General features: G+C 57.1%; 3 protein-coding genes and 1 long non-coding RNA gene across 9 annotated transcripts in view; 2 read left to right on the top strand and 2 right to left on the bottom strand.

The window, feature by feature from the left end:
• Positions 1-16,015, bottom strand: part of C22H19orf47 (chromosome 22 C19orf47 homolog) — a 36,331-nt gene extending 20,316 nt beyond the window's left edge. The window contains exon 1 of the mRNA XM_039510482.1: positions 15,475-16,015. The gene's annotated coding sequence lies outside the window, so the exon portion shown is untranslated. The remainder of the gene's footprint in view (positions 1-15,474) is intronic.
• On the top strand, positions 684-14,894 carry PLD3 (phospholipase D family member 3). Of its 5 annotated transcripts, XM_039510474.1 has the most exons (14): positions 718-798; positions 1,987-2,302; positions 3,141-3,313; positions 3,960-4,046; positions 5,692-5,757; positions 6,642-6,790; positions 7,117-7,300; positions 8,200-8,320; positions 9,081-9,208; positions 9,999-10,199; positions 10,451-10,590; positions 11,140-11,305; positions 12,154-12,253; positions 13,304-14,894. In XM_039510474.1, exons 4-14 carry the CDS (start codon positions 4,020-4,022, stop codon positions 13,501-13,503), a joined length of 1,482 nt encoding a protein of 493 aa, XP_039366408.1. In that variant the 5' UTR covers positions 718-798; positions 1,987-2,302; positions 3,141-3,313; positions 3,960-4,019; the 3' UTR covers positions 13,504-14,894. The 5 variants fall into 5 exon arrangements, with proteins under 5 accessions (XP_039366409.1, XP_039366408.1, XP_039366413.1 ...); XM_039510479.1 differs by lacking the exon at positions 3,141-3,313; XM_039510476.1 differs by lacking the exon at positions 1,987-2,302 and having other exon boundaries at positions 722-798.
• Positions 16,016-16,430: 415 nt separating the features above from the next.
• Positions 16,431-23,597, top strand: LOC120388571. 2 transcript variants are annotated; one of them, XR_005590592.1, is made up of 3 exons: positions 16,431-16,591; positions 18,593-18,697; positions 22,833-23,597. It is a non-coding gene; the product is annotated as an uncharacterized LOC120388571 (long non-coding RNA). The 2 variants fall into 2 exon arrangements; XR_005590593.1 differs by lacking the exon at positions 16,431-16,591 and adding an exon at positions 16,625-16,685.
• Positions 17,687-22,398, bottom strand: HIPK4 (homeodomain interacting protein kinase 4). Its single transcript, XM_039510473.1, has 2 exons — positions 20,694-22,398; positions 17,687-18,191 (listed from the first exon to the last, which is right to left on the bottom strand). Exons 1-2 carry the CDS (start codon positions 22,365-22,367, stop codon positions 18,015-18,017), a joined length of 1,851 nt encoding a protein of 616 aa, XP_039366407.1. The 5' UTR covers positions 22,368-22,398; the 3' UTR covers positions 17,687-18,014.
• Positions 23,598-24,484: the final 887 nt, after the last annotated feature.

Genomic DNA, 24,484 nt, shown 5'->3' with positions numbered 1-24,484 from the left:
AGAGCCCTGCCTGTGGCGCTGGCCAGCATCGCCTCGTGCCCTCCCACCTGCTGGATCCCGCTGCCATCTCTCGTCTAATACTCAGAGCGTCCGTTTGGCCTGGGTGTGTAGAGCAGCATCGGGCGCCATGGGCTCCTCGGCCCAGTAATACACCTAACGAAGGCCGAGAGAGCAGTGGTCTATGTAGATCGTTACTGCTTGAATGCCAGTGGACCGGCCGGGCCCCGAACCGGGCTCAGGCCCGCACTGTGCCACACGCAGAGTGGGAGATGGTCTAACTAGCCCAGACAGCCCAAGGGTGGGAGAAAGGAAGGATGAGTCCCTCTCCTACAGATGGGGAAACTGAGGCCCGGGGAGATGCGGTGTCAGGGGCAGAGGCAGGCATTGAACCAGACTGGCTGAGTCCTCGCCCAGCACCTTCCTCATAAGGCCCCCGCTGTACAGGACCTGCTGCCAGTGGCCCGGGGCAGCCCAGCATCCATCTCGCCAGGCCAGGCATGCAACGGGGCAGGAACGCAAAGCGGGTCCCCCCCCCCGCCCCGGGTGCATTAGCTCCGGCTCGGGGGGTTGCTGGGTCCAGAGGACAGAGCTCCTGGCAGCAGCACGTCTGCCCCCCACCCCCCGGCCGTGCAGCCCGGCCCAGAGGCGGGCAGGCTGGAGGGGGGGCAGGCTCCACCCCTGGGAGGGGGAAGGCTGCTGTCTCCGCCCCACGGCCTGGGCTGGGTGCGCTGCTGGCGGGTCCGGGGCCAGGGGCCGGGGACCCAGGCGGAGGGAGCGTGGGAACTGCTGCTGCTGCAGGTAGGCGGGGAGGGGAGCAGGGGGGCCGGGCCCTGCCCGCTGGCTGCCCGCTGGGGGGCCGAGGCAGCAGGCCCTGGGCAGAGAGGGGCATTGTGGGTAAGGCGGGGGGGGCTCAGGAGGAAACCCCCCCAGGTGCCCTGCCGTGCAAAGAGGGGGCCAGCCCTGGCAGGCGCAGAGCAGGAGCCCGGCGCGATGCCCGCTCCGGCTGCGTCTCCGGCACAGCTCGGGCACCGAAGCCCTGGAGTCCTGCTCCTGCAGGGAACAGGCAGCTGGAGTCCTGCCCCCCAGCCCCAGCACGGTGCTGTGGGACGGGGACCCCGAGGGAACGGCTACCCTGGCAGAGACACACCTGCCCTGGCGAGGCGAGGCCTGGACGCTGCTCGCCTGCCCTGGATAAACGAGGAACCAGAGCAGCAGAAAGTACCGCAGAGCCCTTGGGCGCTGCAGCCCGGGCGGCAGAGACCCTCAATCCTGGAGGTGGCAGAGAAACCGCCCCATCTGGAGCGGGAAATCCTGCCTGACTGTCCTGGGGCCTGATCCCAGAGGCAACGGAGAGACTTCCTGACCCTGGGGACGGCGGGTCAGTGAGGTGCCGGCGAGGGGAGCCGGGGGCTGGGAGGGCGCGTTAGGGATGGCTGGTACGGCGGGTCAGTGAGGTGCCGGTGAGGGGAGCCGGGGGCCAGGAGGGCGCATGTTAAGGGACGGCTGGTACGGCGGGTCGGTGAGGTGCCGGTGAGGGGAGCCAGGGGCTGGGAGGGCGTGTTAGGGAGGGCTGGTCGGTGAGGTGCCGGGAGGGCACATGTTAGGGACGGCTGGTCGGTGAGGTGCCGGGAGGGCGCATGTTAGGGACGGCTGGTACGGCGGGTCAGTGAGGTGCCAGCGAGGGGAGCCGGGGGCTGGGAGGGCGCGTTAGGGACGGCTGGTCGGTGAGGTGCCGGGAGGGCGCGTTAGGGACGGCTGGTACGGCGGGTCAGTGAGGTGCCAGCGAGGGGAGCCGGGGGCCAGGAGGGCGCATGTTAGGGACGGCTGGTACGGCGGGTCGGTGAGGTGCCGGCGAGGGGAGCCGGGGGCTGGGAGGGTGCGTTAGGGACGGCTGGTCGGTGAGGTGCCAGGCTGTCCCTCTCAGTCCTTCTGTAGGAAGTTTTGCACAATAACAGGTTCAGCAGGATCTAACGTGCCATTCTGCAGGCCAAGTCCCCGCCAGGCCTGCCGGGAACAGGCACCAGGGAAGGGCGCCAGGCTCTGCGGCTGGAGATCTACGTTTCCCAGGCACCAGAGGCCTTTGCATGGGGCTCCCATGGCCTTACGCTCAAAGGCTGCCTTTGCCAGCCTCAGCGTCTCTCCTGGGCTCCCCTGGACAGGCAGCATGAAGAACGGGGGCAGCAGGGAGGACTTGGGCGGGGAAGATGAAGAGCTGTTTTAGCCATGCGGAGCTTGATCTGACAGCTGGACCTCCCCGAGGAGACATCGCAGAGACAGGCTAAGATTTCAGTTTGGACAGAAGGTGAGAGGAAGGTCAAGGAGACGGTAGCTGAACTGATGTGTGTAGATGAGATGGCCCAGAGATAAGGTGTAAAGGGAGAAGAAACAGGGACCCAGGACAGAGCTCTGTGGAAATCCCACAGGATCCTTTGAAGGACACCCTGAAAGAGCAATTCGAGAGGCAGGAGGGGACAGAGTCTCTGGAAATCTCATCCTCCCTTGGCTTCAGAAGAGCAGGGCTGATGGCGTGAAAGGCGAGGACCACGGCTCTGAGCTGGGCTAGTAAGGGCTCATTAGAGACTCTGCATGGGGGCAGGGAATGTCCTTCCTGACCTCTGCAGGCGAGCGGTCACAGCCCTGAATGTGCTGACTGACCCCTCCTGCAGCGAAACCTCCTTCCTTCGGATTGCCCAAGACACATGACAGCCTCCCCGTGCCGGGTGCTAACCGCCTTGTGACCCACCACACTTGCTCTTGTGAAATCCAGCCCAGAAGCCAGTGTCCCCATCCCCCACCCCAGCAAGGAGGCCTGGGGCAGGGAGGGCAATGCCCGGGAGTGAATTCAGCACCGTGCAACTCATGGCACAGCGACTGCGTCCGCAGTGGAACCAGAGAGATGGGGGAGGCGCTCAGCGGGCATGCACTGCACCCCCTTTGCAGCTGCGGGAGCGCTGCGCTGCATGAGCGGCTGGGCCAGAAACCCCCGTCCTGCTGCTTACGCCGGGGGTGCTGAGGAGAGAAGAACCCGGAGAGAAGGGGCCGGGAACTAGGGAGAGAAGCAGGATGTGATGGGGGTGCAGGGAAGGGCTAGACAGGTCGATGGATGGATGGTTTGTCCAATGACTTTTTCCTAATTTCAGGCCCACTCAGACATTATAGGCCACAGCCTCAGCTGGGGCAAGTCTTAACTTCACAGGAGCGGAGCCGCTGAACTCAAGCTGGGGGCCTGTGGATTTAAAGCCCGATTCGACCACTGCAGGGCCTGGGTTCGGGTTCTGCGTGTGAATAACTCGCCCTGGCCGTGTGCTAGCAGGTGCCTGCTCAGGCCGGCTCGGGGGCTCCGAGGTGGGGGCTAGGACAACGTGCATGTGTTACTGAGTGACTCACCCGGGGCAAAGGAAAGCAGGCCGGGGCCTTCACGGACAGGAAGAAAGGATCCCAGCACGGCTAGGAACTGCCCACGGCCTTTGCTGGGAGAGAGACAGAGCCAGGTTACTGCCCATCGCTGGCAGCCACGCCCTGGTTGCTGGGGTGCCATCCTGTTTCACCCCAGTGACAGACATTTGTAAGGGGGCCCCAGGGCAGCTGTCCCCCATTCCCCCCCCCCCCCCCGTCCCCAGCTGGGCTGAGTTCTGGCTCACGGAGCAGCCACAGAAACGCCAGTCCAGGGCAGAGTGCCGAATCCCTAGCACTAATGAGGATGTGAAGGTAGAAAGAAGCCAGCTGGGGTTTTGGATCCCACGTGCCAGCTGTTAGCGCACGCCGCCTCTCGCTGGTGAGCGGGTCACGTTTGCCCTGGGATCACAGAGGGAATTAAAGTGGCACTCACAGGGTGACTTATAGCCAGTCACCTTCTAGAGTATAATTTAGCAGGACGCAATTCTGATCTCACTTCCGCTGGCTTAAATGAGGTGTAAATCCAGTGAAATTATGTTCTGCTCCCATCTGGCCTTTTCCAGGTTTGCTGGTTCGTTCTCCTGCTGCGTAACTCAACCCTGGGCCTCCGAGGTTCTGGAGAAATGAAGCCCTCTGTAACCCCCACTAAGGTAAGCCTTAGAAACGGACACAAACGCTACATCTCCTTCTCGGCTCCTGCCACTGGCTGCTCTAGTGAAGGTCCCGGGTCTGTATGGGCTCCGGTGAGAATGGCCAGGGTCTCACTGTCCTGGGCTTTGTATACACGCTTGAGGTTTATAAGATGCTGAGCCTCAACGTACGCCTCTCGGTCTGTGGTTAACCAAGGAGGAGCCTGACAGATGCACGAGGTGCTGCCGTGCCCTGGGATTCTGCAGCAATATTAACTTGCTTCAGTATTTTACTGCAGTGCCTGAGTAAACGGGAGTCTGTTGGTGCTCTGGCCAGAGACAGCTCTGAGGAGTGGCCAGGGGTCATGGAGTAGAAGCGTTTACATGGTCTGAATCTACGTTGCTCTCAGCCCTCTGTAAAACAGGGACGGCCACATGCATTCAAAGGTGTGTGGTGCGTTCTCCAGCCAGGTGCAGTGGCTGGGACGGAGGCGGCTGGGCCTGGACCAGGGTCAAAGGGAAGAGGCAGGAGCAAGGCAGGGCACAAGCCAGGGTCTGCTTTGCTGCTTGGGAACTTCTGGTTTACACGGCTGAATGGGGCAGCCAGAGGGTTCCGTCGCTCTGGTCTCTCCGGCCAGGACTTCCTGCAGTGCCTCATCCTCCAGTCACTTTGCTGAGCTCCCCGGAGGCAATGTGGTGCAGCAGTTACCCAGGCTCCCACAAGCCTGGATTCTACACCCCCGCACCCTGACAACCGGGACCAGTGGCCAAATGCCCAGCATTGAGATTTGAGCTGAGGAGAGAATTTTGCCAGATACCCTTCATGTGTGATAGTAAAATGCTAACTCAGAGCCCCGGGAGGCCTCGCTCTGGAATCTCCCCTCAGCTGAACCTGCACAAAGCCCCTGGGTTAGGTTCTCCCCGAGAGCCCGTCCCCTAGAACATGTGGGACACTAAAACCCAACAGTGGGAAAAACCCACAGAGGAAGCCAAAGGTTACAAGGCAAAGTGTGAACGCCACTGCCAGGCCAGGCCAGTGGCTGCAATTAGTCCCCGAAGCAAGTGGGCTGTTTCCAGAGCAGTCATTGGTGCCTGGGGTCCTTTGAATCCCAGAACCGGGTCTCTTTTCCCTTGGACCCAAACCAGACTCTTCCGTTTCCCCGTCATTTTACGCCCCACATTCTGCTGGCAGTGAAACGAGCGAGAGCAGAGTGAGATTGGTGCAAAACGAACCACTGCTCGGGTTTGCTGTACAAGGAGTGCACCTAACAGATGTACTGTGCAGCCTTTACATAGCAACTCGCACCAAAGGACACACCTCTCCCGCTTGAGCTAAAGAAGTGGCTTCTTTAGCCAGCAGCGGCAGGAGGCTGTTGTCCTCTGTGGTCCAGCCACTTTCCAAGCATCAGGCAAAACCCCAAGGACTGCAGGATATGGGCTAATAATGCACGGCATCTTGGGAGGAGTTATGGCCCAGCTGCACAGAAGGATTTAGGCTCTGAACGTTCACTGAAAGCTAGGAACCCAACTACTTGAGTTCATCGGGGCCTGTCACCGCCCCCTGCATGCTCCCCGTGCACAAGCTGCATCCAGTCTGCAGGTGAGACTCCAACACGCCAGTTGTTTCAGATACAGCAGACAGCTGTCTTTTCTTGTCCCCTCACAGCTGAACGCTCTAGGGAGCCAGGAAGAGCTCCTGCTGCCTGGGCAGCCGAACCGGCTTTCCCAGAAGGTAAGTTGTTTTGCCAACGGGCTGAGCTCAGCCAGAAAACCAGGGAGTCAGCAGAGCGGAACAGCCCCATAAAGGAGACGCTTGTTCTGCATTCCCCGTGTCATGCTGGGCTGGTTCTGCTTATGTTTGCATCACGCCCCGGGGGTGGTTTTAAGAGGCGTGAAGTTTACAGCTTGTGTTTGCTGAGAAGTGCCAGAGCAGGGGACGCTTACAGCTCCACTCCAGGACTAGCCCCAAGTCAACAGCCCCCCTTCGCCATTCACACCGGATTTGCACTGGAGCGACTCTCTTGAGCCAGATCCTCAGCTGGAGCAGATCAGCATAGTTCCATTGGCTTCAGTGCAGCACTTGCCAGCTGAGAATCAGGCCCCCTTGGCCTCGGGGACTTGCTCCCAATGTACGGCTGCGGCAGTGAGCACAGAATCACGCCCAGTATGTTCTGTGGATTCCGTTGCACCTGTTATGACCCGCTGGGTAGGTGTCTTGTGCCAGTCAGACTTGGCTACATCTGGGCATGCAGGCAGAGGAACGAGTGGCTGGGATCAGAGGGCCTGATTCTTCTCTTACTTACACCGGGGTAAACCAGGAATAACTTTACTAAAGACAGTAGAAATACACCAGTGTAAAACTGGTGTGAGACCAGAACTCTAATCATTGTCTTCTCCTTGTGCGGTCATTTACACCAGTGCAAACAGTGCAGAGGGGGTGCAAAATGCTATCTGATTCAGTAGCATTTCACACCCATTTTGCACTAGTGTAAATGACTGCACGGGCGCAGGGCAGTGGCAAATCAGACCCAGGCTTTGGCTTTTCAGCAGAATGTCTCAACCCTGTGTGTGCTGCTGCCTGCCCGTCTCCATTTCGTTCTCTCTTTCCGCCCCCAGTATCCCCGCCGTGCCCTGCTGGCTGTGATCCTGGTGGGCGTGCTCTTGGCCGGGATTCTCACTCGTCTCTTAGTTTTTCCGTTCGGTTCCCCTTTGGGAAGAGGGAAAGTGGGGCAGGATCCAGGCAACACGTGCAGTGACCCTTGCAGGTGAGTGACTATTCTGAGCGTGGGTTTTAATTATTGTACGTCAGGGCGTCTCGGCCTTTGCTCACTAGCAATCCCCAGCAGCTGCTCAGTTTCTCCCATGGCGCGCTCTGCCAGAATACAGGGCAGCCTAGGCCAGTATCCTTTGCACCCAGGTATTAATGCTCCCAGAACAGGCCCAGGTCACTGCTGTCCTGTCCCGTGCGCAGTCCCGTACACAGCGGTGCAACACGCCACGTTGCGCGGCTGTAAGTGACGGCAGGAGGCTGTGATGAGCCGGGCCCGACGGGTGACAGCTCAGAGGGTATCAGTGATGTTGTCCCTGCTAGGATTGTGCTGGTGGAAAGCATCCCCGAGGGAATGGTGTATGAAGACAACGGCACGGTGAACCCGTCCACTTTTCAGGCCTGGAGGAGCCTGATCGGAGGTGCCACGAACAGCTTGGACATCGCATCTTTCTATTGGACCCTGACCAACGATGACACGCACACTCAGGAAGCCACGGCTGACCAAGTAAATAGCAAAAGCTTAATTAGGGGCTGGATCCTGCCAGAGCCGGATCCTGCCTCGGGCTCGAGCCAGGGAGTCAACCTGCTACAGTCAGTGGAACAGCTCCCCTGCTCGGCGTGTGCTCACATGCTTTGCTGGATGGAGCCAGAACGCTCCTCAGCTGCAGGCTGGTGCTCCCAGGGCTGGCGCTCCCAGGGCTGGCGCCAATGTGACTACGTTGTATTGTAATTTACAGGAAGAAGCTGTACTGATCTAACTGCATCACTTCCAAACCCATGTGTAGAAAAGTGCCGAGACTCCTCTTGGTACCGCTGGATTCATTCATTCACTCTGCCACCACTGTGTCAGTGCGAGTGAAACGCACAGGAGCCAGCTGTCCCTCGGCTGGGGCAGAAAACCGCAGTCAAATCAGCTGAATCCACCCCCAAATTAGCGTCTAATTACCAAGCCAGTAACGGGTTCCTCGTCCCAGGCCATCAAGGGAGCCAGTTAGGGAAGGCTGTTGAGTGGAACATTGATTTGCCGGAGTCTGAGCCTCCTTTTGCAAAGCCTCTTTCATGGCTTTGGTTAGATCAGAGCGGGTCATGCTAGCTCGGATCCTGGCAGAGAAAAGAGACAAGGCCAGACTGGAAGGAGCGGTGGTGAGTCCACCCTGCCCACGCAGGGAGCACCGTGAGCTGTGAAGGCAGAATTAGCTGGAGCAGGCCCCTGCCTCATGCAGAGAGACCAGCACGAGTCGGGGTGAATTTCCCCGAGTCGGTGTGATGCCCATGGGGCTGCGGGTATAGGCACATGCACATGGCCATATGAATCATGCCACTTTGACCTGGTGAGGAGGCAGCACTGGCAGAGAGCCCCTCGTCTGGACTTACTGGTGTTTTTAACTCCTCTTTTAAAAACAGGGTGAAGAAATCCTGGCAGAACTGCTGCAGTTACCCCAGCGAGGTGTCTCGGTGAGAATCGCAGTCAGCAGCCCGTCCTCAAAGCAGCCCCTGGATGACCTGCAAGCGCTGGAGCAGAGCGGTAAGATTCCTGTGTGCCGGGGGCCCAACCTGAGACCCCCTGATGGGGCCTGATTTCCAGAAAGAGCCAAGCACCTGCCCTCTGAAAATCAGCCCCTTTGTGGTATTACACTTCGGGGACCCAAAATTCACTAGGCACTTTTGACTATCTTGGCTGTTCTAACACCAAAGCAGCCTGTGTAGCCCCATCAGTGTAAGCGACTGGGGCATAGGCAGTCTGGCCTAGTGGTTACAGCTGGGCTGAGGTCTGCCCACCAGGGACAGGCATCACCGGGCAGGAGTTGGAGGAATCACAAGGCTGGATCCCAGGGTCAGAGTCAGGCCAAGGTCAAAGACCGGAGATCAGGGGAAGTCTGGCACTGCAGCAGCCATGGTCCATGTGGTTGCCCAGACAAGTTCCTGGGTGAGCCCCTGGGATTAAGTAGGGGCACGTGGCCAATCCGAGGGCCGCAGGGTACTGTCACTTGGGGTCTCTTGGGCGGTACTTCCTGCGGCACTGGAGACCCAGGTTCTAGTCCCCGAGTCCTTACAATCAGCGCTCAGGAGCAGCCCTCTGATAACGAACCGCTGGGCACCGCCTGGCCATGTCATGAGAGGCTCTGCAAGAAGACACCCGGGGAATCAGGACACGGCTCCCCAGGGCCCCCTCTGGCCGGTTTCTCCCAGTTCGATCCACTTGGCGCCTGTGCGGCTCTCCCAAGGGACCGTTCCGATTCCGGGACCTGGCCGTGAAAAAGCTCCATGTCCTTTACATACCCTAGGGGCTGCTGTCCGCAAAGTGAACATGCGCAGGCTGACTGATGGGGTGCTGCACACCAAGTTCTGGATCGTCGACAAGACCCATGTCTATCTTGGCAGCGCTAACATGGACTGGCGCTCCCTCACCCAGGTAAACTCCTCCGAGGGGCAAGCTGGGGTGCCACAGACTCTTGTGCCTTCATCGGGGGTCGTCAGAAGGAGCCCTGCTTGCGGGGGCAGGCGCTGGGCGGGCTCTGAGCTAGGGCGGAGGCAGGGCCGGGCTAGGGTGTAGGGAAAGCTGAGGGAGCGTTGCTTAGTGCTGAGAGTAGGAACTGGAAGCCTGGGCTGTGGTCCCAGCTCTGCTACTGACCTGGGGCCCCGTCTGGCATGAGGACATGGAGCCTGACCCATCCGGACCGCACTGAGGGCAGTGGCAGGGGAGGAGCCAGCCACATGGAGCTCTCTGTGGAACTGGGGCACTGGTCTCTAACACCTAGGCCAAGCCTGCGCGGGAGGGGAATCCTGGGGGCTGCCAAAGACCCTTCCTCAGGAAAATCAAAGCATCTCTGTAGCAAAGTGCCCAGGGCTCAAGGTCAGAGCTGCTGTGTATGGCCCCTCGGAGAGCCTGATGGAAATGTTATTCCAGGCCTGGGGCCAGGATTTCAAGTCCCAGGAGCAGTTTGGACTGGCTCCAGCACCACTTTGAGGGGCTGTCAGAATGAGCCCAGCAGAGACACCGGCAAGGCCAGCGCTGTCGCTCCGATTCTCTGGGACGCTCGTACCGTGGTGCCGATATGAGAACCTAGAGAGATTAGCTAGAGTGGGGGGGGAAGGAGTCCCCAGAGGCTCTGAAATACGCAGCTTACACAACCACAGCGCTGGGAATTCCTCACGCCAGCCAGCTGCACGTGACGGAGAGTTCGGTGCTGCTTGTCCCGCAGGTGAAGGAGCTGGGCGCGGCTGTCTACAACTGCAGCTGCTTGGCCAAGGACTTAGGGAAGATGTTTGAAGCCTATTGGGTTCTGGGAGTGCCGGACGCCTCCATTCCATCGCCCTGGCCGGCCAATTACTCCACCACGTACAACAAGGAGACGCCTCTGGAGGTGCAGCTGAACGGGACGGATGCCGACGTGTACCTTTCTGTAAGTTGAGGCACCTCAGGATAACCCTCTTCTGCCCCTTCTTATTGGTTCCATGTAGGAGTTGCCGTAATCAAACAGAGCCTTGTTCTGGTCAGTCACCTCGCCTCCTGCAGTGGCCAATACCTGCTGCTTCAAAGTGCGTCCAAGCCCCCCGTGGTGCCCCTGACCCAGTCAGGCCGTGCAGCACATGGAAGGACAATTTCCTTCCTGACCGTGCAGCCGTCAGCTTGACCCCTCTGTGCTGTGCCCAGAGCTCCCCGCCAGCCTTGTGTGCCGAGGGACGGACGGAGGACCTCCGTGCACTGCTCAGCGTCATCGACGATGCCAGCCAGTTCGTGCACATCGCCGTGATGAGCTACCTGCCAACCATGGAGTTCTCGCACCCCCGGAGGTAAAGCCTCAGCAGCCCTTTGCGAAGCAGCTCTCGGGCCGAGCTCGCGGCTGTGCTGAGTTCGCAGCGCAGTGTGTGCCGGGGGAGATTTTCGGGCATGAGCTGTGTCCGAGTTGAACTCGGTAACAAGGGCAGGGGGGTGTAATCCTCGTCCTTTAAGGGTTCACCCGTCTCCACTGCCTTTGTTTCCTCCTGGGCCCTATGTGCTGCTCAGACGTCTCCCTTTAACACTCCTGTGCCCGCTGCCGATCCACTCCCTGCCTTTTTCACGCCATGCCCTCTCTTGGGAACCGCCAGGATTGCGCAGAGTAAAACCCATGGGCCCCGTTTTCAAAAGGGGCCTGTGATTTTAGCAGCCCTAAGGGACCCGATCTTCATCAGATGTCCCGTCTTTCAGGCGTTGCACATGGGGCATCCTAAAATTGCTAGTCCATTCTGAAAATTCAGGCCAATATATTTGAAAAAGTTACTTGAAAAGGACCCGAGGCAGCCACCACTGTAGCTAGTAACTCGGAGAGGCGCCAGGCCAAGCCTTGTTTGTTTCCCCAGGTATTGGCCAACTATTGACAATCATCTCAGGAAAGCAGCCTACGAAAGGCAAGTCCACATTCGACTGCTGATTGGCTGCTGGGAGCACTCCAAGCCAGCCATGTTTCCTTTCCTGAAGTCTCTGGCTGCCATGCAGGACAATAGGACGCACTACAGTGTGGAAGTGGTGAGTAATGCTCTGAGCTCGGCACAGCAGCAGGGGTCGGGAATCCTGGAGTTCGGCTCTTGCCTCTTACACTCATTCCCCTTCTTGTGGCTTTTGGCAAATCCCTAAAGCCCTGATCCAGCAAAGCACTTAAGCCCACGGTTAAAGCTAAGCAGGCGTCGTCCTGACCTCCATTGAGACTGCTCCTCTCTGGACTGGTTTCCTCATCCTTAGAATGCTGGGGCATTTGCCCGAAAGATTCCTCCAGGGTAGGAGACCAGCTGGGTCCAAAGGGCCTCGCTGAGGCTAAAGGGACCATTGTCCCTCATTCCCCGAGCCGTGAAATCAACCCAGCCATGTCAAACTAGGAACCTCGCTGATCACGCAGTGCTGCCTCTGAGCAGGGTTCTCTGGGGAGCGCGTGTCCTGGAATCAGCTGTGAGGGGAGCACAGCAGCGAAACTGGCGGTGGCAAGCCCCGGCCAGTGCTGTGACTGGGAGTTGGTTTGGGGTAGATCTGCACGGTCTGGTCCGCAGCAGCTGGATTCTCGGGTGAGCTGCACCGTAGGCACGTGCTGTTCTGAGACAATTCTAAGGGTTAATTCACTGCTGTTGCCCTGCTTGTTGGGCTGCCATGGACACCAGTACAAACAGTGGGCAAGGTGGGTGCATTTTACACTCCCTCGGCAGTGGCTGCACATGGTGCAGGGGCCAGAGAATCAGGACCTGGGGCTTTGTCCACCTAGGCCTGGTCTCCACACCACAGGCTATGGGTTCAGAGCGGCTCTTTCACGGCCGGTGTTTGCGGTGCACTGATGCGTTAGGACACTCATCCTGTGGGGTCTTTGTTTTCCTCCCTTCCATCTGAAGAGGCTCTTCACCATTCCAGTCAATGAAACACAAGCCGAGATCCCCTACGCAAGAGTCAACCACAATAAGTACATGGTCACCGACAAGGTGGCCTATATTGGTGAGTAGACCCCGAAGGATCGAACCGCCGCTGCTGACGCCTCCCTACCGCCACTATTAAATACATCCTGTATCCTTCCTCCCTGTCGCACTGACAAACCATCTCCCTGCACACTGGATAATATGGTTCAGTTACATACTAAATAACCCAGAGCCCGGGAGAGTGCCGGAGCTCTAGACCAGCAAAGGCTGTGCTGTGTCCAGCCAAGATTTGACAGGAGATGGCGAGGCAGCGCGGCACAGACTCCGACTGCCGGCACCGGAGACGCCCTTGCATGGACGGGGGGGAGGCAGGTGAAACTAGCTGGCCCCGGGAACGAGGAGGGGGGCAGAGCGAGAGGCACGCCAGTGGTACGATTCTCAGCTACCTCCCTCCTGCGTGCGGTGGGAGACCCTTACAAGGGGCCTAAGTCTGCTCTGATTTACCTTGTGCTTCTCGTAGCCTCTGGGGAGCAGAGACTAGCCCGGGCGCTGGGCACTCCGGCCGCACCCCAAGGCCAGGGGCTGAGACCGGCGGGGGCGGAGGCCTTACACCAGCCCCACCCAGGGGGCTGCTCAGGGGCCATTCCCACTCGCTGTAAGGCCCTTTTACACACTGCTAGAATGGTTTAAAGGGGCCTTCGTGGGAGTGAGACTTGGGCCCAGGGGCTGTAGGGTCAGGATAGGAGCAAAGCCGTGAAGTTGTTTAACTATGAAGTGGGCAGCTTTGAACTCAAGCCTGAAACACAGGGAGCCAGCGGAGGGGCCCGCACATGGCTGGTCCGTGCTCCCCGTCAGTGCACATGAGAGAACAGCAGCTGCGCGCCATGGTGCTGGACTCGCGGGGGGGAGGGCACGTTCCTAGTTAGGACAAGAGGAGAGGAGGACCTGGCTGAGAATTGCAGGCTGGTGGCATACCCAGGAAATGCTGGGGCAGGAAGCACTCTTGTCTTCGGACATGCCTGGGTTGGTAGAACAGACGTGTCCGATATGGGAGAGCCCAGGGCTGCCAGCGTCATGATGGCATTTGGGCCGGCAGGTGTGATAAGCTCTCTCCTCCTTCTCCCCGAAGGTACCTCCAATTGGTCAGGAGACTATTTTGTCAGAACAGCAGGATCTGCGCTTGTGGTGAACCAGAGCGACACGAATGCCCAGGGCGAGCTCACAGTGCGGGAACAACTCCAGGCCGTGTTCGAACGGGACTGGAACTCCAAATACAGCAGCGACATCAGCACCTTGGGCCAGTGGGAAAACATCTGCACAGGTCACTAGGAGGCTACGCCTCTGAGGACTGATGGAAGGAAATCCTGGCATCACAGAACGACCCGGCTACAGCATGTCAAGGATACACGCCAGGGCGGCATGGCTCCCCCAGCACTGCAAACATGGTGGGGTTGACATGTCCTTTCCAGGGCCTGAAATATCCGGCATCACCTGGTTTCTTGCTAGCCCCTTTGGTTTATCTGCAATGGCATTAGCCATTTTTTGAGCCCTGGTGTCTCTCTGGATCACAAGGACACCCCATCTTCAAACACTAACAGCTGAGCCAGGCTGGGGAGAGTTCATCCTTTTCTCTACCACACCCCGCTGCTGCTTTCCCTCTGTGCTGAACTGAGCAGGAACTTTCATGTGTAGGCCAGTGGAATGGGCTTCCATAGCGTCTGATATGTAATTGTCCAGATCCCCGCCAAAGGGTTTGTATACAGGTGCCAGGAGATGGGAGGTGCTAGTAAAGTCTAATTTGTGTCTGTATTTTCAGTCCATCAGAAGGAAGATACAGCGAGTTACACAGGGGGAGCTATACAAAGAGAACATACACACGGACACAGGATGGAATTCATCAACGTTCAGAGGGACAAGGCATGGCCAGGGAACCACTGATGTCCTACTGCAGCCCTAGTTTAAATACTTATGCAGTAACTGAACTGATGCCTAGGTCTTGTGCTGCCCCTCTGCCCGGGGGTGAATTTCACCAATGGATCATTTACTCTCCATGAATTGATATGATATTCCAAAAATTCACTCCAAGGCAGGGCTCTGTAGCAGGGTCTCGCAAGGAACAAGGAAAGCATTAACTCAATAGCTGAAAACTTGAGGAGGAGAACAGCAAATAGGTTTGAATAAAGTCACCAGTTATGGAGGTGCATTCAGGTAAAGGCTGAGTTCCATTTTGTACTCAAAGCAGGGATTCAGCATCTTTATATTGTAAGAAAAATGTAGTGTGCCCTCCTCAAGCATACTGTATGTCCTCTCTGAACGCAGAATGACTGAGAATTTCCATGTAAATCCATTTGTTAATTCACACATTCAAATTAATACACAACTAGTTCTTCTAAAAAATTAGCCGGTGTCACTCTTTTCTTTGTCCCAAATGAGTTGAACAGAATAATGTAGCTATTTCAAACTTTCCATCAGGTGAACGTGAATGGAACTCTGGTGCTGAGGCTCTCTTGGAAGCAATAGGTTGTAATGAAGCAACATGATTCCGTATTGTGATGGGAGAGGTTACAGAGAAGTTAGCTGGGCCCAGTGTGACAGAGGTAACCCCACCTTTCCTGTCCAGCTAGTCTGCAGCCATGAGTCTATGAGAGACTCAGTGCTACTGGGAGGCTGGAGAAGTGCCAAGAACAACACAAGTTGGTCCAATAAAAACTATTCTCTCACCCACCTTGTCTGTCTCATATCCTGGGACTGACCCGGCTACCACAACCCTGCATGCAGAGTTCTCACTGTCGGATTTCTTGGCCCAATGGTCACTGCTCTTTGACGGGTCTGTAGCTGCCCTCTGGCTTTGGCATCGGTGCTTGGAAGGGTCTCTTGCACACAGAGGCAACAGCACAGACATATTGGGACACAAAGATGTGGCAATTCTCCCCAAACCCAGCATTATGAACCCTGGCAATTCACAGCTCATGTTACACTCCACAGAAGGCCAAACCTGTGCGCATAAGAAATACACCGTTAAGGCACCTCCACAACCTTCACTCTGCCCTGCAGTGATATCTTAATCCTAATCATGTGGCTATTGCACAGTGTCACTAGAAACAGAATTCCCCCAGGCTGCATCCGCTTTGCACGGGTGTAGATAGTGAGACAAGGTACAGAAAATCAGGGCTGCTCTAGACTGACCTGGGGTGGGGCTTGCACTACGCTACTTGCCAAATCCTTGGATGGCTGGTGATGAGCCTCAGCAAATCCTGTTTAAATAGTTTTGCTGGCTGAGTTTAGGTTCACTGGACTTACCCTGCACTTGTGAAGTCAGGAACACCAGAGTGAGCAGGTGTAAAACACCATCTCATCAGACCGCTCCGTTCGCTCAGCGTTTTGTAATCACCTTGCAGAGGTTGTAAAGGATTTGCCAGGGTGCAAGGCAGAGGAAACCAGCCAGCCCTGGGTAACGGCGAAGTTCTGCCGTGTGAGATGGTTGGGTACAAGCCGTTCTGTCGCTCGCTTCTCCCCTGGGTACTCGGCTGCTTACTCCAGGGCTTGTGCGGCTCACTAAGGAAACATGGAGCAGCCTCACCAACCTGAGGCAGAGCAATTCCAGACTGCCCAGGAGAGAGGCTGAGCTTGTGGCAGCAGGGCCTGGGGAAACCAGCTGTTGCTCTGTGGTGAATGACCCTCAAGATGTCAATGTAGGGTGTGCCAGAGCCCAACATGCAAAGCAGCCTCCGGCCCTGCCCCTTCTAAGAGCTAAACCAAGTCCTCCAGGAGGCCTGAGGCATTAGCTAGTGGGGCTCACTGCCCCCGTGACATCACTGTGACATCACAATGTCCCGATGGGTCACTGGGATGACATCACCGCCTTTATGACATCACCACGATGGCCTGGTTCATCCCTGTGGTTACGTTACAGGACAACGAGGCTGCCCCCAAACCTCGGCCTGACATGGAGCTGCCTGGGGGAGCTGCCTGGGGCCCAGCCACTCAATTAAATAGCACTGGGAAGGTACCATTCCCCTGGAAAGGGGGAGGGAGAAAGGTGCCTCCTCCCCCAAAATATCCAGGTTTATTTAAAAATCACCCTAAGCACACGGTGCAGCCTAAGTAAACAGCTTGGGTAAATAATAAAATAATACCAGTAATAATTTCCATTCGGTGATCAGCCCTGGCCAGCTGCTCCCATCGCCCCCACCAATGCAATGGTTCACTCCAGCACTTTGCTGCTGGGGCGGGCACTCACTCCTAGGAAGGAACCATTTCACTGACGGGGGGAGCGGGCAGTAAAACCCCCTAGGTCATTTCCCAGCGAGAACACAAAGCACAGACCCTTTCCTCAGAGCCCCTGGTGTGGTGATTTTTCTAATCAGGGTGGTAATAAAGCCTGTAGGTTTGCGCACCCCCATCCAGGCGGAGAATGGTACATCCCGGCATCAAGTGGCAGTTGGTTGTTTACCAGCTTCTGCTCCCCTCAGATGGGGCAGGGGGAGGGGCAGCTGTGGGGCTGGCCCTGGGTGGGTGTGTGGGGCTGGGCAATGGGCCGGCCTCGCGTGGGGGCGGGGTGGGTGGATGTGGGGGGCTGGGCCATGGGCCAGCCTCGCCTGGGGCAGGGGCTGGTCCCTGGGCCGGCCTCGCCTGGGGCGGGGGCTGGTCCTGGGCCGGCCTCGCCTGGGGGCAGGGTGGGGTGGGTGTGGGGGGCTGGCCCCTGGGCCGGCCTCGCCTGGGAGCAGGGGGGGGTGGGTGTGGGGGGCTGGTCCCTGGGTCGGCCTCGCCTGGGAGCTGGGTGGAGGGGCTGGCCCTGGGCCGGCCTTGCCTGGGGCAGGGTGGGGTGGGTGTGGGGGCTGGCTCCTGGGCCGGCCTCGCCTGGGGGCAGGGGGCTGGTCCCTGGGCCGGCCTCGCCTGGGGGCAGGGTGGGGTGGGGGTGGGGTGGGGGGCTGGTCCTGGGCCGGCCTCGCCTGGGGCAGGGTGGGGTGGGTGGGGGAGCTGGCCCCTGGGCCGGCCTCGCCTGGGGGCAGGGTGGGGTGGGGTGGGGTGGGGCTGGCCTCTGGGCCGGCCTCGCCTGGGGCGGGGGCTGGTCCCTGGGCCGGCCTCGCCTGGGGCAGGGTGGGGTGGGGGTGGGGCTGGTCCCTGTGCCAACCTCGCCTGAGGGTGGGGTGGGTGGATGTGGGGCTGGTCCTGGGCCGGCCTCGCCTGGGGCGGGGTGGGGTGGGGTGGGGGCTGGCCCCTGGGCCGGCCTCGCCTGGGGTGGGGTGGGTGGTGGTGGGGGGCTGGCCCCGGGGCCGGCCTCGCCTGGGGGCAGGGTGGGGTGGGTGTGGGGGGCTGGCCCCTGGGCCGGCCTCGCCTGGGGGCAGGGGGGGGCTGGTCCCTGGGCCGGCCTCGCCTCGGGGCAGGGCAGGGTGGATGGGTGCTGACCCCTGGGCTGTCCTTGCTGGGGGTGGGGTATGGGGAGAGAAGTGAGATAATGGGGCTGGAGGGCTGGTTTCCATCCCATAACAATATACATTCAACACTCTGCCACTGATAAATCATTTATTGAGACAGAAATGAGCCGGCCCCAGGGTGAGGCCCACATGCCCCTGGCTGACTGCTATCCCCATGCAGGAGTGGCCTTGGCCTTCCCTTAGATGGACTTCCTGCCCTGGTATGGCACCGCAGCCCAGCCCAGCGGCCACGGGGCAGTCCGGGTTTCATACTGCTCACTAATAGGGAGGTAGCTTTGGGTTTCATGAGTAAACGGCATTGAGGCGGGAACAGTCTATAATTTAATGGCTACAAATGACTCTGCAAAGGGGTGGGGGGGTGTGCCTCTGCCTGGCCTGTCCCTCCTGCGGGCTGCCCCGGGCTCAGTGGTGGCTCGCGATGTGCTGCAGGTAGGGCTGGTGCCTGTTCGGCGTGTGGTGGAGTGTGCTCTTGATGTGGGCTCTCTCCCTGCTCCTCTCAATCAGCCAGTCATCACCGCTCAGCCATGTGCTGGCGCTGGGCAGCTGCGACTCGGGGTCGGGCAGCTCCGGCTGGGCTCTCTGCGGGCGAGAGAAGGGCATGAGAAGTAGAGGCTTGAGAGGGACACCAGGCCAAAAAACTGCCCTTGCTGCTGAGACTGGAGAGCAAGGCTGCTGCTTGGGGCTCCGGCCTTGTCTAAACAGGGCACTCCAGCTCCTGGTGTAGCAGCACTAAACCCCTAGATCCTCAGAGCTCCAGTGAGTGCAGTACAGCTTTGCCTGTTCACACACGCTGAGAATTTGGACGCTAACACAGCCAGGCAAACACCAAGGTAGACAAGCACATTATCTCAGGGACAGGGCAGCCCAGAGGTCTCTGACTCAGCTGTTTCCCAGGGTCGGAATAGTTTCATTTCACATGAGGCCATATAGCACCCAACAGCCCCATTTGAATGGACATTAATTAGCATCTGTATCTCCAGTAGGGACAAGGAAAGCTTCAGCCAGGCCACCAATCAGGACAAAGAGGAGGGAAGGAGGTAGTCCCCGCTGAGCCAGTCAGGACTCAAGAGCGCCTCATCTGCAGGGTAAGCTTTGAAATAAAATGTTGGGTTAAATTAAGCTTTTCCCAGCCTCCCTGTTGTTGTCGCATCTCTGGCTATGGTTCAGCTGTCCTTAAATCCTAATAATGAACCCAACTGACATCAGAAACTGCAGGGGCACTGTGCTCATGCAGAGGTAACCACAGCACGGAAGATGGGTTTTCTACAGCATGACTCATGGCCACTGGCTTTTTTGATAGGGAAGCAGATCTTTGGCTGATGGGACCAGTCATAGCCATCAAAGATCAGGCAGGGAGGCTGCAGTTGGTTTTGTACACAAACAGCCAATCAATCAATAAATAATCATACATTAGCCGCAGACCCTGGCGTGCTGATGAGTTACCATCACAGTCCGTCTCGGGGCAGAGTTTGGGCAATCCTGGTTTAGGGTGCAGCAGCTTAGACATGAACAGTCTTGGACCCTGATCCTGCACCAAGTCCAAACAGGTTGACACCAACCTAGTTGAGTCAGAGGGGCTCCATGCAAGCTCTGCCAATGCTAATCCCATTGCAGGATCCGGGTTTATTTGGCCCTGATCCTGCAAAGACACTTGTGCTTCGCTTCACGTACGGGAGGGGTTCCACTGAAGCATAAAGTTAAGCGTGTGCCCAAGTCTTTGCAGAACTGGGCCCTTAGATTGTAAGTTCCTTGGGCAGGGACCTTTCTTCAGTGTCTTTTCTGTGTTAAGTGCAGGGCACTTGTGGGCATTGTAGAATAAATAATATCAACAATCATGGGGTCCTGAGCTCGGTTGAGGACCTTAGACACTACCACAGTGCACATCACAAATAATAAGACTTCTGTTTTAGGGCAGAAGCCAAGGCTTAAATACCCCTATGCTTTAGAGGTACACCGTGTCTCCAGAACAGATTGCTTCGTCTGCTGGCCTCAGTCTGACCCAGAGCAATCACTGAACATGCTCTCACCCCAAAACTCCAATCAAAACTAACCATCTTTCCGAGGAACTTCTCCTCTCCACCCTCCAGTGAATGTCTGATCTTTGGTTGCACACAGAATTGGGCTGAGGTTGAGTTTGTCTGCCTGTTGGCCTGTCAGACCATCAGCTATTTGTAGCGCAGATCTGCCTTCCTCTTTGAGTAGGTGCAATGTCTAACACAATGGGGCTTCATTGCTGACACTTCTTGGCACTATATGATGATAATTAATAAATGGGATGGTATCTAAATGATGAATAAGAAGAATAAGAGATCTACTGGCAGCTAGGTGATCAGTGTAGATCGATAGATAGAAGGGGTGGGTGGGGATAGATTAGATAGATAGAGGGAGTATATGGGGTTAGTTAGATAGATAGAGGGGGTGGTTGGGGATGGATAGATAGATTAGATAGACAGAAGGGGTGGATGGGAATACATAGAGGGAGTGTATGGGGTTAGATAGAGAGTGTGTGTGGGGATAGATAGATGGGGTGGTTGGGGTTAGATAGATAGATAGAAGGGGTGGATGGGGATAGATCGAGGTGGTGGATGGGGATAGATAGATAGATGGGGTGGTTGGGGTTAGACAGATAGATAAGAGGGGTGGATGGGGATAGATAGATAGAGGGGGTGGTTGGGGATGGATAGATAGATAGATAGAGGGGGTTTATATGGGGTTGGATAGATCAATCACCACAATGGGGAAGGACAGCTAGTGGTCACTTAGGGTCAGATCCTCAAAGGTACTGTATTAGGCGCTTCACTCCCATGTAATCAAAGGGAGTTAGGTGTCTACCTTTGAGGAGCTGGGTCTTGGCCCATCCCTTGTTTCGTTGTGGGAATATCAAGGTAGATTCCTGTATCTACTGTGCTCAAGGATCTGCCTTGTAAATCTTCCTTATAGGTCCAGGTAGATTCTTGTAGATCTCTGGTTTATCTGTAAAGCACTGGTGCAAACCCTATCTCAGCTGACCCCAAGAAGGGTGCCTCCTAATAATGAAACAACACAGCTCCTGCCCAGCCAAAATGGACCTGTCCCTGGTACCTTAGTGGTGGGAGAAAGTGGATGTCTCTGATCATCCAGACTGCTTGGCTCGGGGAGGGAGGAGGCAACAGGGGAGATGCTGGCATTGCTCTCATTTTCCCAGCTGACGGTATCCCCAGGAGACTGCTGTCCCAGTAGGATCAAGTTCCCAAAAGTGGGGTCGGACTTGGTGTGACGAGGGTGCTTGCGGTGTTTGGAGCTGCCATGCCGGCTTCCGTAATAGGCCTGGATTGGCTCCTGATGCTGCTCGTGGTTTAACCGGGGGTTCTGGTAAGTGGCTTTGTGCACTCCCATGTGGCCCAGGGTGATGTCGGCCACTTCAGCAGGAATGGAGGACTCAGACGCTCCCATCCTGGCGCCTTCCCCTAACAAGTTCATGGCAGCCTCCCTGCCTGGCTCGGCGATGCTCAGATCGTCCATCTGGTCGATGGTCCTTTGGACGCTGGAGAGGCCAGGGATGCCGTGCACATGCTCCTCCTCCTTGAAATACTCCTGCGCCTGGTAGAAGGTGTCCTCTTCCATGGCACTGCAAAAGGCCATTTTCTGCTTGTCCTTGCTCTCCCGCTTGATGGACTCCTGGAAGCCCCGCAGGCAGAGCTGGTAGTATTGGGTGAGCTCATAGCTCAGTCTAAGCAGCTGCATGGAGATAAAAGGGTGCTTCAGGGCTGCACTTGGCGTGATCCTCTCATGCGAATCCCAGGTCAGCATCCTCTTGATCAACTCCACCATGCTTCTCAGGTCGAAGTACTCAGCCAGGGCTTCATTGTCTGGGTAGATCATCTTTTGGATGTTCACCGACTCCATCTGTTCCAGGGACTTGAGAACATACTTCCTCCTCTCCACAGATTTCACCTTGGTCTCTGCCAAGTACTCGGATGAGGATTTCAGCTGCCACTGGGTTACCAGTTCAGCATGCTGGTTTCTCTTGAAGAAGTGGTGAGCTTTCCTGGCTACATTGAGCAGGCTGTGCTTGGGCATCCCTTGGGTCTCGCAGATGTACCTGATCTGGTCATACTCATTGTTCCCAGGGTAAAGGGGCCAGCCTAAGTGTAGCTCTGCCATAATGCAGCCCAGAGACCACACGTCCACCTTCTCACAGAAAGGTAGGCCCAGCAAGATCTCCGGTGCCCGGTAGAAACGGGATTGGATGTATGGCTCCTTGACGTAGCGCACCTCATTGAAGATGCTGGCTGACCCAAAGTCAATAACTTTGACTCGGAAAGGGTACCTCATTTGGTCAACCAGCATTATGTTCTCAGGTTTCAGATCCGTGTGGATGATGGAAAGCTCCTTCAGCTTGGCCAGGGCTTTGAGCACCTGGGCGGTCACTGTCCGGATGTGCTTGACCGGCAGAGGAGAGAAATTGTTCTCCTTCTGAAAGTCAAATAGATTTTGTTCCAAGAGCTCAAAGACCAAGTAGAACTTCATCTCATCATGGAAGAACGTGTGGAACTGGATAATGTGTGACTCCTCTGAGTCCACCCCCGCCATAGTCTGCAGCAGCTTTAGTTCATTTTTAATGATCCTGCGCCGATAGGCATCATTCTTCAGAATTTTGACAGCCACCATCTCCGCCGTGGTCCTCCGCCAGCTTTTCACCACTTCCCCAAAGGTGCCTTTCCCCAAAATCTCTATGATGTCAAAACATTCACTGCCTGACTCGATTGTTACCATGTTCTGTTCTTAACTGCTCCCTCTCCGTTGGGCCGAGCTCAGAAACACGGGGGCAACTGGCCTCTTGCAAAAGAATGCTCCACCTCCTTGGAGCAAAGAGAACCCCCTGCTGCCCTTCAGCGGAACCGGGGCTGATGCAACAGTGCCCTTCATTCCAAAGTTGCCAGGCCAAGAAAGTTCTATTGTGGGGGAGAAGAAGTTACTCCAGTTTTACACCCGCAGAACCCCATTATGCCAGTGTAAAACTGGAGTAGTGCACTGGGAAATCTGGCCCACATTGCCCAGCAAAAACTCATTTACACTGAGTCCCCTTTGCGCCACTCTGGCAGTGCAAAGGAGCCTTGCAAGTGGGTGTAAATTACCTTACAGGGAAAATCAGGAGGCCTGTGTTTCTCCATTCGAGGGCCATCCTGGAGTGGGGGTTCTCAGCCCTGATTACCCAGTAACTGTTGTGCTGTATCATAGGTCCAGGCGGCAAGTGCCATGAACATGGACAGAAGAGCAAAGTCCAACCTGTGGGCAAATCCTTCCACGCAAGCCTGCACTGCGCGTGAGCATGGCTGGCCTTTCAGGTCATATGTGAAGGGCTCACCGGTAGTATCTGGAACAGAGGATTTCCCAGAGCAGCTCAGAACCACTGGTCCAGCGACTCCTTTGTCCCACCCCAGTAATACCAGATCAGAACCACTGCGCTCAGGTCTCACTGCAGAGCAGACAGTTCCCCTACCTGGGTTCGCTTGCTGGCATCCTGCCTCCTGCCACCCCAGTTCACATCGCCTGAGTCCAGCAGCTTGTTTCTGCTAACCGCCTTGGCCTGCTACTTTGGTGGGAAGCAGCAAAGACCCATGAGACACCCAGTGTGCTGCAGCCCCTGGGATGGGGCTGACCCTCGCAGCAAGGAATTTGTGACAGCCCCTTAGCTCAGTTTGTATCACAGCCCCACAGTTTAACCCATACAGCCAGGGTGCCAACTCCACTGCTCGGTTCTGAATGCCCCGGGGTGCTGGGATCTGGAGTTTTACTTTCCATTGGAATGCTGAGTCCATCCCACCATGCCCCGAACCTTCATCCCATCCCAAGTTACCCCTTCTTCCTCCTCTCCCCTCCCCCACAACCTGCCTGGGACGTGGGAAGCAGAGACCCCCTAAGAATGAAGAGAAAAGCTGTACTCACCTGCCAGCTCCCGCCTCAGCATGCAGAGCCTCCAGGCCAGCTCCCTCCTGCCCTGCTGCACCATCCCAGGCACCGCTCTGCTCCTGCAGCCCTGGGTGCTACGCAGACCTGCTAGGCAGGCAGAAACACAATGGTTGCGTGTGGATGCTGGCCCTTTACATCTGAAAGACGGGCATTAAAAACCGTCATTTTGAGTTTTCACCCCCACAGTCCCTTGCACTTGCCTAACCAGCGTGTATGTCTCTGGCATTCGAGCTCTGTGTATACCGCTCCCCGCCTCCGGTTCTGCACTGCCCAGCACCGCTTAGCCGCGCGGTTGAGACCTGGGCTAGCTGAGGCTTTCGGGAGTGAGGTTAAGATGTGTTAGCGGCACTGAGGTGGTACCTGTTGTTAGCCAGCATGGTCATGTCATACCGTCACATCCTAGCCTAGGCCTTACTGAGCTCCTGTGGCCCTGGTGTAAGTGACTGCACAAGATCCCCTGGGAGCTCAGGGCCAGATTGCCAAGCTACAGCTCCAACGAGTGGGGCCCACGTTTCCAAATGGCTCGGCTGGTCTCAAAACGGCCTCTTCGTCAGTGCCCAATGGACGCTGAGGTAGGCCCCGGCTCATCCTGTCGGGCCCCTTGCACTTCGCTGTATGTGGGGCCTGCTTCTCCCCACACTGAGCCTCCCTCTGAGCAGTGCAGCCGGTGCCGGGGAGGAGAGTCGAGTTTCAAACCCCTCTGTCCCTGCCTTTTGGCCACCAGAGGGTGCCCCAAGCCTTGGTAAGTGGCATGGAAACCTGGACACTGGCAGTTTGTTTTGTGTTATCTAGGGCTGGCCCTAGCCCACTGCAGGGCTCCTATCCCTCTTCCCCGGCTTGCAACATTTCAGCACCAGGCTCCCTTCTCACCCCCTGAACTGCCGGGAACTGCCGCACGGGGAAAAAGGCTAAGAGGTAGG

Source organism: Mauremys reevesii, linkage group 22, assembly GCF_016161935.1.
Source record: "Mauremys reevesii isolate NIE-2019 linkage group 22, ASM1616193v1, whole genome shotgun sequence".
NCBI lineage: Eukaryota > Metazoa > Chordata > Testudines > Geoemydidae > Mauremys > Mauremys reevesii.
This window is presented reverse-complemented; position numbering and strand designations above follow the sequence as displayed.

Excerpts from the sequence above, each read along its gene's own strand:
- PLD3 (XM_039510475.1), top strand. The coding sequence starts at position 4,020 with ATGAAGCCCTCTGTAACCCCCACTAAG. Across the intron at positions 5,758-6,641 it reads CGAACCGGCTTTCCCAGAAG|TATCCCCGCCGTGCCCTGCT; the intron begins GTAAGTTGTTTT and ends TTCCGCCCCCAG. Across the intron at positions 6,791-7,116 it reads ACGTGCAGTGACCCTTGCAG|GATTGTGCTGGTGGAAAGCA; the intron begins GTGAGTGACTAT and ends TGTCCCTGCTAG.
- HIPK4 (XM_039510473.1), bottom strand. The coding sequence starts at position 22,367 with ATGGTAACAATCGAGTCAGGCAGTGAATGTTTTGACATCATAGAGATT. Across the intron at positions 18,192-20,693 it reads CACTTTCTCCCACCACTAAG|AGAGCCCAGCCGGAGCTGCC; the intron begins GTACCAGGGACA and ends TCTCGCCCGCAG.